This window comes from Camelina sativa, chromosome 10 (assembly GCF_030686135.1).
Source record: "Camelina sativa cultivar CO46 ecotype springtype chromosome 10, ASM3068613v1".
In the NCBI taxonomy this organism is placed as follows: domain Eukaryota; kingdom Viridiplantae; phylum Streptophyta; class Magnoliopsida; order Brassicales; family Brassicaceae; genus Camelina; species Camelina sativa.
Window position 1 is genome coordinate 5,779,838 of NC_141889.1, and position 13,220 is coordinate 5,793,057.

Consider the following 13,220-nt stretch of genomic DNA (forward strand, 5'->3'; position numbering starts at 1 on the left):
AGAAAGAAAGAATAACACATTGATTGCATAAAACTTTAAACTTGTCTTTAAATTTAACATCAACAAAAATATAGCCAAGGAAATTAAACAATCAAACTACTGCATCGAGTCTTATAACGCTATGATCTCTTTGTACGCATTGTTGCGTGCTATATACCATATACCTTAAAAGTACTCTTCTTCTATCTGTCTCCATTACTGAATCCAGAATGTGCGTATGTATAACTTCCATTATATGTTAAGGGGATCTTCTTCTGTGTTTCTTTCTTCAAGGGGTGTCCAGTCATTTGTTTCTGCAAAAACATAGAGATGTTATACTGACTGTAGGCAGAAAGCGTGCTAGAGCAAATCAATAGCCCCAATTCAAATAGAGATAGAGATAACATACTTGGCTTGTCAACAATCATCATGAGCCGCCTTTGCAGGAGACTTGCAACAAAGAGGAAAATCGAGCACATTCCAAACATGACCGTGATAGGGAATGCATTTACCTTCAGAGCACATAAAACTAGTCAGTACCACAACACAGAGACATGGGACAAGAAACTTCAGCTACTATAGTGTAAAAAAAGAATGTTGGTGGACTTACATTGTATAATACAACGCAGACAAAGATATTCAGAGGAATGCGGAAAAAGTTCATTATTGTGCTTCTGGCTTCTTCAGGGATGTATTGGGATCTCATCTTCATAATGGATGGCCAAAACAGTCCTACACACGCCTCGAATATACAGAACCCAAGGAGCTGAAAGCAACCTGAGAAAGAGATTCCTCCACCTTTCACCTTGGAAGGTGCTATGAACAACTGAGTCACACATCCAATTGCAAACAATTAATTACTCACAGATAGCACCAAAGCGCGCAAAGTAGGATTCACAAGAAGCTTTTTAAATAAAAACTTACAGTCATTAAGATTGGAAGCAATAGTGCAGCACCGGAAACTAGGAAAACAATCTGCATGTAGCTCTCTACTCTGGGAGTTGAACGAGCTAACAGACGAGATGCAAGGGAACTGCCAAGCATCGAAGCCAACATAAATGTTGCAAAAATGAAACCATGGGGAATCTCCTCATCGTTCGGGCTTAGAGCAGGAGTCCAGAGGAATACAAAAGTATACATAGATCCTTCAAAGAGCGACTGGATAGCACCCAACAGTGCTATCTTTTCATCTGATGAAAGATAAAAAAAACTCATGTTATCATCATACATTCTTCAAAACTCAGGGAGGACAATGAGAAAGAAGAAACAAGACATGGAACCAACACAATACAAATGTGAAGCAAAACAGGAAGCAAAATCTAGAAAGGGAAACAGTATTTTCAACTCACCAGAGGCAATGGCCACTGCAGCACCTCTGAACTGGGTAAGCAAATCCTTGTTTTCTGAAGGATCTCCATAGTTTTCTGTCCATGATGATAAAATGACAGCCATTCCGATAGCAAGAAAGCATGCAGCAGCATCAAATGGTGCTACAGGGCCAAGAGCGAAGGTATCCACAAGCAAGTTCCCAAACAATCCAGCGATAATTGCGACAAGACCATTGCCGAAAAACACTGCCTTTGAAAATGTTACAGACAGCCATTGTTGCTCAAAGCCCCTCTGCATACATCACACATAAACACACTATTTTAGACATAACAAAGAAGACTAAACAGAAAACAGCTTAATACAGTATAACTTGCTTTACCTTATTGTGTTCAGCAACTAGCCATGATTCAAATGATGAAAACAGAAGGGAAGTAGCGATGCCTCCCAACACACGGCCTACCATCAAAACTTTATATTGAGGAGAATGCTTGGTGATGCAGCTCAATATGTAGGTAATACAATAGGTAATGCATGCCCTCTTACGACCCCTGAAACAGAATACAACATTATGCAAAATTACTAAAAGAGCTAAGATTTCACATTTGCTTAAAACATAAAAGCATCAGAGAGAGAAAAGCTCACTGTTTGTCGGCTAGAGATCCAACGATAGTACCAAACAACATAGAGGAACCAAAACCAGCAATGAAAAGCTGTCCAATGTCCCCTTTACCAAATCCATAAGTACTATAGAGATAGTACACATATGGACCCTGCAGCCAATCACCCGCTGCAAATCACAAAACAAAACAGTCAGCGACCCCTGGTGGATCGTTTATGTAATAAAGCTTGAAACTTTAGTTACTAATCTCGTACTCATATTAGTGGAGTAACATTTTCTTCTTCATTCTCTATTCTACATAGAAATTGAAAACCCTAAATGTTCAGATGTGATATGGAACTCTCCATGAAAGACAATACTTGGCAACAAAAACAAAAGAGGATCTAAATCTGAAATCTCCCACCACAGCCACAAAATTAACCTCTTCCCAACACCCAGATCGGATCGGAAAATGCTTTTACCGACATTATCAGGAAAAGAGGAAGATAAAAAGAAGAGAAGAGCCTCTTCGTACCCATCATGAGCGAATAGACGATGAGATAATTGTTCTTGAAAGAATTAAAAGCTGAAGAAGTGTTGACACGATCCTTGTTGTTCTTGCTAAGCTCCAACGCCGCGACGACGAGACCCAAAACCCCAAACACCAAGTAGTAGAACACCTCCATTGTCGTTCGATCCAGACAAAGAGGAAAAAAAAAAAGATTGAGTTTTTATGTGAAGAAACTATCAAGGCGAGACTCTATTATGTATATATATATCTCCCCACTGCTTCTTCTTCAGCTTCAGCTTGATTTATACTCCACACTCTCAGTGAGGACGCGTAAAGGCCATTACTTTATTGGTTAAAAATAATATTCCAAAGTCGCAATGTACAAATCTGAAGCAGCGTGAGAGAGAGTACGCAGTCCACCGTGTTTTTAAATGCAGAGGATAAGAAAATATATACGTGGCACGATCATGACGGTGATTTGGAGTGATCGACGGTAAAGAGAGTGTCGGTGGGGAGTGGAGAGACAGACACACAGAGGACCCCATACGGTGAGGGAGTGGGGGCTGATGCATCTTCTTAAATCTTAAGCCGTTGATTTAGTTGTACGCTAATTTGTTAGATTAATTATAAGAGTCCATCCATATTTACTCATTAGTGGAAGTGGGACAGAACATGAGTAGAAAATTTCAACGAGTGATTTGGTTTTTATTCCACTAGGTTCTGTCTTGTGGGCTTACTGGTTGCCTTGGTAAGAAAAATCTCAATTATTTGATTACGGAATATGGTCGACACACATATTAAGATTAATTTTGTACAAAAGCATAGTCAAATTATAGTAATGTACGAGATGAAGTTTTTACAAAATGTTTATAATTTTGAAACATGAAAAAAAAGAAAAAAAAAGTCACAATTTACCCTATGTAGTCTATGATAAAAATTAAAAAAAAAATTATTATCTGGTATCCGCTAAGAACCTAATTCGAAAATAAAATAATCAGTTTTCGTAAAATTAGTGATGGTATCAGGCTACTATCAGCAAGCATCAAATATAAACAGACAATTTATCTACTAAGCGATTTTTATTTCTTCAAAAATAATCAATTTTGTAAAAATGATTTGATAAAATTGATCAGGTGCATATTGTAAAGAAATGAAAATCATTTTTACAATCTCTAAACCGAATATATCAAAAACCAAGTTAATCAAATTGAGGTAATCCAATTAAAACTCAAAACCAGACCAAATCAAACCGAACCAATCAAAACTCAAGAATGGATGATCCATTATTTATGGATCAATGAAAGCTAATAAAAAAAGATGACAGAAGATTATGGTGTGGGAACTTTATATTTGAATTCAAAAGATAGAATCGACGATGAGAATCAAGAAAATAAAACAGCCACCACATGTTCAGATTTTATTCCTTGCTTCACTTTGAATTTAAAGTATGTCATTAACATTTATTTAGATCAAGGCCAATTACAGAACATAACTTAACCAAATCCGTTGAGATCTTGTTTTTGTTCTCTTCCTCACTGTTGTGAACTACTATCGAGAGGCAGAAGCATTACCGGTAAGCCGTATTGCGGAAACAGATTGAAGTGATCAACTGGCGTGTGCTTATACTCCGGGGAGAGGCTAAGACGGAACCGTTGAAGGATCATAGTGACCACGGTCTTGGCTTCTATCATGGCAAAGTTTTTGGCAATGCAAGCTCTTGGTCCAGTTGAGAACGCAAGGAGAGCGTTTGGTTGCATGGCAGCTTGAGAAATGCCGTTTTCGAACCGCAAGGGTTTGAATTGTTCAGCGTCTTCTCCCCATATAGCCTTGTCGGTGTGCATCTTCAGAAACGGGACAATAACGCTCGTGCCCTTAGGGATCTCCAAGTTTCCTATCTTCATATCTTGTGTTGCGTCTCGGAACATTTTAATCACGGGCCCGTACAGACGAAGCGACTCCATTAACACCATGTTCATCTGCAAGATAAATAGGTTACCCCAATCACAAGAAACCCCTTTTCTTCAACCACAAGTAACTCATTGAAATGAAGCATTACCAGATTGAGTTTAGAGATGGTGTCTGAATCTGGGATCTCATCTTCCCCACATTCATTGAAAATCTCTTCTCTGAGTTTCTCTTGCCAGTCTTGGTGCAAGCTCAGTAACATCATAGTCCATGTCAACAGAATCGAAGTAGTCCCTTGACCTGCATAGTAGAAATTTTTGCATTCGTCTATGATCTCATCAATTCTCATCTGTCTCCCATGCTCCTTCGATTTTTCAGCTTTCAACATGACCCCCAGAAGATCGTCCCCATAGGTCTCACATTTTGACCTTGAATCTATGATTCTCTTGATCGAGTTCTTCACTTTCTTATCAAGCTCCCATAGTTTAAGGTTTGTAGGCGTAGGAAGGTATCTTGGAACACAAGAGACAACAAAAATCTTCAAATCTCAAAATACTTCAGTGAAACTAGCAGTGTATTGACTATATTATATACTTACTGGGTTCCGGGGATGAAGACTTTAGTAAGTGAAGTAATATAAAATTTCTCAAGTTCTGTCTGTGATCTACACAATTCGATTCCTTCCTCGTAACTGCTTCCAAACGCAGTGGTCGCTATAATGTCTGCGGTCAATTTATGGAACTCTTTGTCCATGTCCATCTTTATCACCACTTCACCATTACTCTGTTTTCTCCACTCATCGAACATCCTCAAGGTGCATTCCACCATTGGTTTCGTCATGGCCTGACAATTTCATAACAAGTAAATTAATTAGGTTTTGTTTCAGATCTGTGCTGAGAAGTAAAAAAAAAAAAGAAAAGAAGAAAAGACCTTGAGCCGGTCCATGGAGAAAGCAGGGTTCAAGATTCGTCTGTGGCGAACCCAATCATCACCCTGGATAAAGGAAAGTCCTTTACCGAAAAGTATGAAGACCTCCGGTCTTTTCACTGGTATAATAGTGAAACCGAACTTGCTCGACAAGATCTGTTTCGCTAGTTCAGGATCGGATATGTATATCGTCGGCTTTGTTCCATTCCAGTATAGAAATGTTTGTCCTAATATAGCATAGACACAACTTGAGTTTGTGTTAAGCAATTCTCATCTATAAATAAGAAAAAAACAATTTGGAGATTGGTCAACGGCACCGTATTGAGACATCCATTGGTGATAGTGAGGAAACACACGAGGGAAGATATCGTTGGACTTAGGATCAAGAACCAAAAGGTTAGCTTCTTCCTTCATCTTGTTCATCTCACTGATGTTTCCGTACCAGATCTTGTACTTTGGGCCTGAGATTCCTTGTTTCTTGAATCTTCTTGACAGCATCAACGGCCGCCAAAGGAGGATCAACCAAGCTTCCCATATCTTGGGAACAACAAAGAGCAGAAGGACGAGTGCTAAAAGATGGGTCGTGCTTATGAATTCCATTGAAAGGACACTAGTAGATGACTTATATTTTCCGACTTTGATAAGCACAAATGATTCATGATTGTACTTAAAAATAAATGTAGCTCAATAATTTCGTAGGGTACTACTACGACAAGATGACGAAGTTCTCACTGTCGAAGGGAACAGTATATGTTTCTTTTAATAATATTAAACATGTGATATTTTCTATACATGAGAATGAGATAAGTTTTTTTATTTTGGTAGGGACCTGAGGATAAAGCTTTTCATCAGTTTTCAATTTCTCGTTCACCTTTACTTATGCCGACATTATGCGGTTAGGGGTAAATTTTACCGTTTTCATACTTGGTAACTATTAAATTGGTAAACTCGGTTTTGGGAGCCATAGTGTTTTTTATGTAAATAAAATACCAAAATAGGTTAACCAAATCTAATGGATCCAATAAAAAGAAAAAAAAAACAGATTAAGCGATCTAATAAAAAAAACTCAAGAGTGGTGCAATGCAAACTAAATAAGATAGAAAAAATTTCTATATTAACATTTTAAAAATATATTTTAAATAATCTCTACGAATCTATGCTATCCATATAACCATATATAATCAAACACAATTATTATTTTTTTAATTTTCATTAAAAAAAAATTGGAAACAATTAATAGTATAGATATTTATAAAATTATGTTAAGATTTAAAAATTTTCATTTATTTGCATTGAATCATTGTATAATACATAAATTTAAGAAAATTTTAGATTTTTTTATTCTGTATTTTTCATGATTTGAATTTTGAAAAACGAACATATATTACTCAAGCAACGAAGAAAAATGGTGTTTTCAACAACCCATATTGGTTATAAAATTTAGAATGGTTCACATGTTTATTTTGATCTTAGTTATAAACTTTTAAATTGAGATGTTTGTTAAGTTGTTTCCTACAATCATTTGTGCTTATTCTGAGAATGAGATCTAAATGAATATTTTGGTTAAAACTTTATAAATAAGATCAAAATGAATATTAATTTTAAAGAATAGGAAACAACTTAACAAACATCTCAATTTAAAAGTTTGTATTCGGTTTTGAATCTAACCGTTTAGTTAGAAGGGATATAATAATTTTTAATTTTTGTATATTAACAGTTACAAAAAAAAAAAGAAAAAAAATTATGGATCCGAGTTACATGTCACTAATTTGATTTTAAAATATCACTAATTTGATTTTATAATACAAGTAAGTATTTATTTCATTATTATATTAAAACATCAAATATTAGACATATAGTTAAGTAGATTAAATTAGATTATATTAAAAATAAATTATTTTATTTTATTTGGTCGAAACGAAGAAGATAAGAGAAGATTATGTTGTGACAACACATTTTATCGTTTGATATCAAGAATCAGAAAAATGAAACAAGAACCACATGTTCAGATTTCTTTTCCTAAAGAAAATTTCATCTCTCCTCTTCCATAATCGTGCAATTAAATTCTCTCATTTTCAAGAAAAAATATCTTAGAGAAACTCAACAGAGATGGCTTCACTCACTTCAATCGCCACTCCTTCTTACCCATCTTCATCGCAGGCTTCGCGTCTGAAGTCTTCCGGAAACACTCTTTTCTCGGCTGGAGTTCGATCAACAGCAATCGTTTCAGGGCAAAGAACGCTCAAGATTCATTGCGCTTCAACGAAACCTGCGAAACCAGCTGGTATATATAGATACAACTTGAGCTTCTCGTGTGTTAATTGTTGTTTTTGTGAATGTGAATTGTGAAAGTTCAGTTAGATTAACCCCCTTGTTCGATCTTCTTCTGGTTGTGTCTCTTGGAGGGATTAGCTGAAATCGATTGGAAACAGAAGAGAGAGCTTCTATTAGAGAAAAGGGTAACCAGTCAATGATATATATATGCTCTAAATTTACTCTAATTTTGTAGATCAAAATGTGAACATATAGCTTAGCTTCTAGTTGTTATTGTTGTAGGTGAGAAGTGTGGACGTGAAGGAAGCTCTACGTTTACAGAAAGAGAACAACTTTGTGATTCTTGATGTAAGACCAGAGGCAGACTACAAGGCGGTGAGTGATACTATGCTCTTGTCATGATCCTTTGTAGATTTATGGCAAATTCATGCGAGTGAGATACGTTTTGTTGTTTGGCTATCAAGGGTCATCCTCCGGGAGCTATCAATGTGGAGATGTACAGGCTAATAAGGGAATGGACGGCATGGGACATAGCTCGTCGTCTTGGATTTGCTTTCTTCGGTATCTTCTCTGGCACAGAAGAGAATCCAGAGTTTCTTCAAGGTATGCACTGAAATGAGATCACAGCTTTGGACGGTTTTTTACACAATGCCGTTGGAACTAGCAGCTGAATGTTTTGTTTTGACAATGTTGCAGGTGTAGAAGCTAAACTTGACAAAGAAGCAAAGATCATAGTAGCTTGTTCATCTGCTGGGACGATGAAGCCGACCCAGAATCTCCCTGAAGGCCAACAATCGAGGTAATGTATCAAAAGTCTACAACTTTATGTGTAAGGAAGTATTTGTTTCGATGCTCATATGATTAGGGTTCCTGCAGGTCTCTCATAGCTGCTTATCTTCTGGTCCTCAACGGCTATAAGAACGTATTTCACCTTGAAGGTGGAATCTACACATGGAGCAAGGAAGGCCTTCCTGTTGAAACAATTGAAGAAGAAGACTAACCAACTTCGTCACTCTAGAGTTATCCAGTTTTGTATATCTGTCCATTTCAGGTAGTGGCTTTTAGATATTTGGGGTTTTCAGAGTGTATTTTTAAGGTTTGTACAATTTCCGAATTTACCATGAAATCCAGCAAAGTCAACCGAAATCCAGAGAAAAAGGAACTTGACTGATGAACAAAACTAAACAAGTACTCCGTTAACACTTCATCCTAAGTTCCAACCCAAATAAATAACAATCTGAGTACACAAAGTCTTAAGGCTTTACAAGAAAGGTCACAAAACGATACTGAGAATCCACACTGTTGTTATTGTCATCAAGATGATGTGTCTTCCTTCAACCTGTACAGCGTGATTTCTTGCTGCTTGAAGTACCTGCGATCCTCTTCATCTACCAGTACAAGATTCAGATAATACTTGACGCTGTATTTGTTGTTAATGTTGCGATGTGTTGGTGTAAGATCATATGGGGCCAGAAACAGTCTTACTGGTATTGATTCACCTGCAATTCAAATCTTCACTCAGTTATTTGATTGCTTAAGAAGTCGCTAAAAAAATCAGATTTCAAATCTTGGGAATATATATATATACCTCTAACTGGAGTTCCATCCATCAACTCGAATTTCGCAAGTGTTTCCGTCTCAACATGAGTATTAGCACCTGCACCTGTTGATTCCCGCCGTCGGATCTCAAGATCCATATTCTTCATCTTGATTCTTACAAGTAGAAAATATATTTTCCCAAGGATAACATCTTTTAGGTGATACCTGCATCCAGAGGCAGACAGGATCCATCGTTATTTCTTGATCAGTCAGTGAAATCTTTAATCATGACAACGAATATTTATCTTACTTGCTTTTATTATACTCAAACTCGATGTGCAGGCAATCTTCAATTCCAACTTCCATCTGTACAATAATGAAACTAAGCCTCAAAGGGTGCTAATGATTTAAACCATAATCTTGTATAAGTCTAAGAAACCTATTGACATCTTTATGAATAAGTAGGAAAAAAGGAGCTCAACAGATGCGATCTTCAACAAAAAGAGGGTTTAATATCGTAACTCATATATGATTGTCGTAAGATACTAAGATCCTAGAAATTGAGAACGAGCTTGGCTGAGTTTTTAGGTATTTTAAGTTCCTATCTCTTTTTTGTATTAAGTTTCAAACTTAGATCCACTATCAGAACTCACCTTGATGCTGTTATTAATGTCAGGAAGTGGAGCGTAGTTCCGTACCTATTTCATACAACATCAATATGTCATGATTAAATATTTCTGGTGATGTAAGATGGAGACAGAAAACAATTGACTATATTGGAACAATGACACGCAGCAAAAGGGAAGAAACATACCACAAGCTCTTGGTATTCCAAGATGCTTCCAGAGTAGCCACGAGTGACGGTTACTTTAAGGACATATCTGAAGAAACAAAGAAAGCATTTTGAAACTGAATTGAGGAACACGGATTACAAGTGTATCATCAACCTTATGATACAAGAATTATATGGTATATGATACAAGAATTACTGTATATGGTATACCGTAGCCGCACATTCACACCATTGTATGTCTCATATGGCATCTCGACAGTTGGAAATTCAAAAGGGTACGTCTTTCTTTCATATATTTCTCCAGGAACATCCAGTTCACGAACTGGAATACGGCACAATAAAGAATCACAATTGGCTCAATTTAAAAATATATAATAGGATGAATATGAAAGTAAATCCATTTTAATCAACTATCAGAATCACTCCTGATTGATGATGCACAAACTCCAAAGATTTTCGCTTGAAACTGTTTAAAAAAGAAAATGAAACCTGAGTTTTACTCACCCAATGAAGTGAAGTCATAGAAGTTTCCTCTGTCAAAGTACATTTCTGTAGAGAACACACACAAACGCCATCAATAAGCATATATCGATATAAGTTAGAAACCCAATAAGTAATCCTTTCAGGGAAATAGTAGCACACCTATTTGACCAAGAAGCTCAACTTTAACACCATTATGCTCCACCTTTTTCCCTTGATATGGATCAATGCAAACCTAATAAAGACGAAAAGGAAAAATTACTACAAAGCATCATAACTGGAACAGCTGGTGACACCAAGAAGACCAAGTAAGTACCTTCCCGGAGATAGTGTCTTGACTATGGAAAAGTGGCACCAGAGCCGTTTGACCATTTTCTTTCTTCATAGGAACCTAAGGAAACAACAATGGAGATTAAAAAAGAGGAGACAACGAAAACTCTAAAACCTGACTAGATCTTAAATACAGTATGAGAACAATGGATACCTGTTTACGATTTTTGCCATCAGAGAAAGTGATGGAAACGTTACAAGCGGGCTTGAAGGCTCCAAGAAGGTAGTTCTGTGAGAATGAACACAAACAAAAAGCTATAAGCATTTTTACAAAGCAAGACTGAGTTTTTATAGATGCAGCAAATTCATAGTAAAGAAGAGCACTTACCATTATCAGAAGACTAGATCTCAATCACAACAACCTGTTCAATTCGATCAAAAGAGTAAGAAGAAAAAAAAAACTAATAAGCGGCATTTCCGATTTCATTACACTACAATACTAGAGCTGATTCAGAACTCGAGTTTCACGATTCAGTAAGGAATTAAAAAAAAAACGAACCCGAGTTCCCAGTTCATGAAATAAAGCTAAGAGAATTATGAATGAATCAGATGTAAATGCTTCAGTGATTAGAAGAGGACTCGATTCGATATAAATCAAGTCGGTTAGAACAATTGAGACACAGAAGTACGAAACCAGTTACCTTCGAATGAGAGGGTATTAAGAGCGTAATTGAATCAACCAAATCTGATTATTGTTTGTTGGATTGGAGAAGAAGATCGACGGAAGAGGCAAGAAAAGTTATAAGAAAAAAAAAAAAAAAAAAACGAAACTGGGATAATAGGAAAAGGAAGGAACTTTTTACTATCTTTTAGTTCAAGTATACAACAAAAGCCCAGTCAAAAACCTAAAAGTAAAACCAATCAAAGCCCAGATGACAACATTGACCATTGCAATTTGCAATGTACCATGTAGGGTAAGTCCAATGGGGATATATAATTTTGAGATTCTTAAATTTTTTAAACAATATATTTTGTAAATAAGAACTTGTGGAATCTTAACTAAAATTATTCCTCCAATGGTAGAATTTTAATTGGGGTTCTTATTTTATTTTTTTTAATTTCAAAACAAAAAATATTTGTAAGTAAAATTATAATTAATATGAAAGTTTAAACTTTAAACATTTGAGATTTTATGAGAGAGAGAGCAAATCTGGCAAAAAAAAAATTCTCTCAATTAAATGTTATTCCCAGTGATTTGGTGACACGTCACACTTTCTAATTCTAAATAAGAGGAGCTCTTCCTTATTTTTGCATTTCTGATTTTTTTTTTTGCACTTTTTTCACATAATAACCTTCTTTGGGGATAACCTAACTCGTATCAATGAAAACAGGGTCCTTAGCTTGTACAGTGTGCTATCCAATTGACCTTGCAAGAACGCGTATGTAGATATTGGCTTGTGCAGGACCATCGGTAGGGATAGTGGTTTCCTTCTACGAGGTGGTCAAGTATGTTCTGCATCACCACGCTTCATCATGAGCCAACAAAGTCACAAATCTCATACACGTAACACATGAATGTGGGATATGGCTTTAGGTTGTAGTTTTGTTTTTCTTTTAATTAAAAGAATTAAGTTAAACAGGCTCAGTCCTCCAAGCCCTTGTTTCATATGAGCCGGAACTTTGTCCAGTTATTAATACCGGCTATTTAAAATGTTTAATCCGGTTTATGTCGGCTTGATCGTTCATCAGACTTACGTTGGCCTAGTGGAGTCATAAGATGATGATAGCAACAATGCCCATTAGTCAAGAATATGATCTTTTACTAAGGAATGAGACTTTTTTTTTTCTTTCTGATAAAGAATTGAGAAATAAGATTTGATATTTGATATGTATTATTATTTGGCAAGTCAAATGTGGTAAAAGTGCTTCTTCGAATGATAAAGCTCTTAATTTGATAACAAATCGACACGTGAATTGCAAGTCTTTAGACCTCATCACCACCACATAATAATATTGGCTTCCTTTTTTGAAAAAAAAATCCATACCAAAAGAAGTGGACAACAGAACGATGTGCAGTTTGCAGATGGGTCGAAGATTGGGACTACAACAAGATTATTATCTGCAACAGGTACTGTTTAATCTTATTTACTCAAGTCTTTTTGAAAACATTTACTTCACATCCACCTGAATGAGTCACAAATGGTAAATGGAACTTGCATTTAGAATAATATTTCTAAATGAACATATCTTCATTCAAGTGTTAATGAACTACTACTGTACACAAGTTGTTAAATACATGAGCTAAACCAATCTAGTCTATGATAAGTCCCGATTATGGGATAATAAAGTGTTTAACAAAACAATAAAACTAAGAACAGAACACAAGTAACTTAAGACAATTTTTCTCTTCATAACTTCTCTGTTGAAGTACATGTCTTTAAATACAAATAGCATTGATCGCTTGCGATCCTACAAACAAGGAAATAAAAAAGTGGGAAGTGGAGACACTACTTCTCCTATTACTAAGGAGATAACTAAAAGAGTAAACTCGATCCTATCAATCTGTTAAAAATCACAAAACAAGCAACCCATTGATTCCCCTGCATACTAACTCA

At 36.0% G+C, this 13,220-nt stretch overlaps 4 protein-coding genes across 4 annotated transcripts; 1 reads left to right on the forward strand and 3 right to left on the reverse strand.

The window, feature by feature from the left end:
• Window position 1: 1 nt before the first annotated feature.
• Window positions 2-2,962, reverse strand: LOC104717455 (uncharacterized). The gene is made up of 8 exons (XM_087470369.1): window positions 2,442-2,962; window positions 1,951-2,095; window positions 1,688-1,856; window positions 1,329-1,599; window positions 904-1,169; window positions 590-805; window positions 389-491; window positions 2-293 (listed from the first exon to the last, which is right to left on the reverse strand). The coding sequence occupies exons 1-8, from the start codon at window positions 2,590-2,592 to the stop codon at window positions 232-234; spliced, it is 1,383 nt and encodes a 460-aa protein (XP_087326495.1). The 5' UTR covers window positions 2,593-2,962; the 3' UTR covers window positions 2-231.
• Window positions 2,963-3,806: 844 nt separating this feature from the next.
• On the reverse strand, window positions 3,807-6,027 carry LOC104717456 (cytochrome P450 709B3). Its single transcript, XM_019230532.2, has 5 exons — window positions 5,567-6,027; window positions 5,253-5,476; window positions 4,921-5,165; window positions 4,474-4,834; window positions 3,807-4,393 (listed from the first exon to the last, which is right to left on the reverse strand). The coding sequence occupies exons 1-5, from the start codon at window positions 5,847-5,849 to the stop codon at window positions 3,950-3,952; spliced, it is 1,557 nt and encodes a 518-aa protein (XP_019086077.2). The 5' UTR covers window positions 5,850-6,027; the 3' UTR covers window positions 3,807-3,949.
• A 1,124-nt stretch (window positions 6,028-7,151) lies between these two features.
• Window positions 7,152-8,669, forward strand: LOC104717457 (rhodanese-like domain-containing protein 14, chloroplastic). The gene is made up of 6 exons (XM_010435024.3): window positions 7,152-7,533; window positions 7,662-7,708; window positions 7,806-7,898; window positions 7,988-8,126; window positions 8,220-8,322; window positions 8,400-8,669. Exons 1-6 carry the CDS (start codon window positions 7,359-7,361, stop codon window positions 8,521-8,523), a joined length of 681 nt encoding a protein of 226 aa, XP_010433326.1. The 5' UTR covers window positions 7,152-7,358; the 3' UTR covers window positions 8,524-8,669.
• LOC104717458 (vacuolar protein sorting-associated protein 26B) lies at window positions 8,670-11,567 on the reverse strand. The gene is made up of 12 exons (XM_010435025.3): window positions 11,307-11,567; window positions 10,994-11,027; window positions 10,820-10,894; window positions 10,652-10,726; window positions 10,498-10,570; window positions 10,360-10,404; window positions 10,066-10,177; window positions 9,877-9,943; window positions 9,716-9,760; window positions 9,373-9,428; window positions 9,112-9,287; window positions 8,670-9,022 (listed from the first exon to the last, which is right to left on the reverse strand). The coding sequence occupies exons 2-12, from the start codon at window positions 10,994-10,996 to the stop codon at window positions 8,838-8,840; spliced, it is 912 nt and encodes a 303-aa protein (XP_010433327.1). The 5' UTR covers window positions 10,997-11,027; window positions 11,307-11,567; the 3' UTR covers window positions 8,670-8,837.
• Between the last annotated feature and the right edge of the window lie 1,653 nt (window positions 11,568-13,220).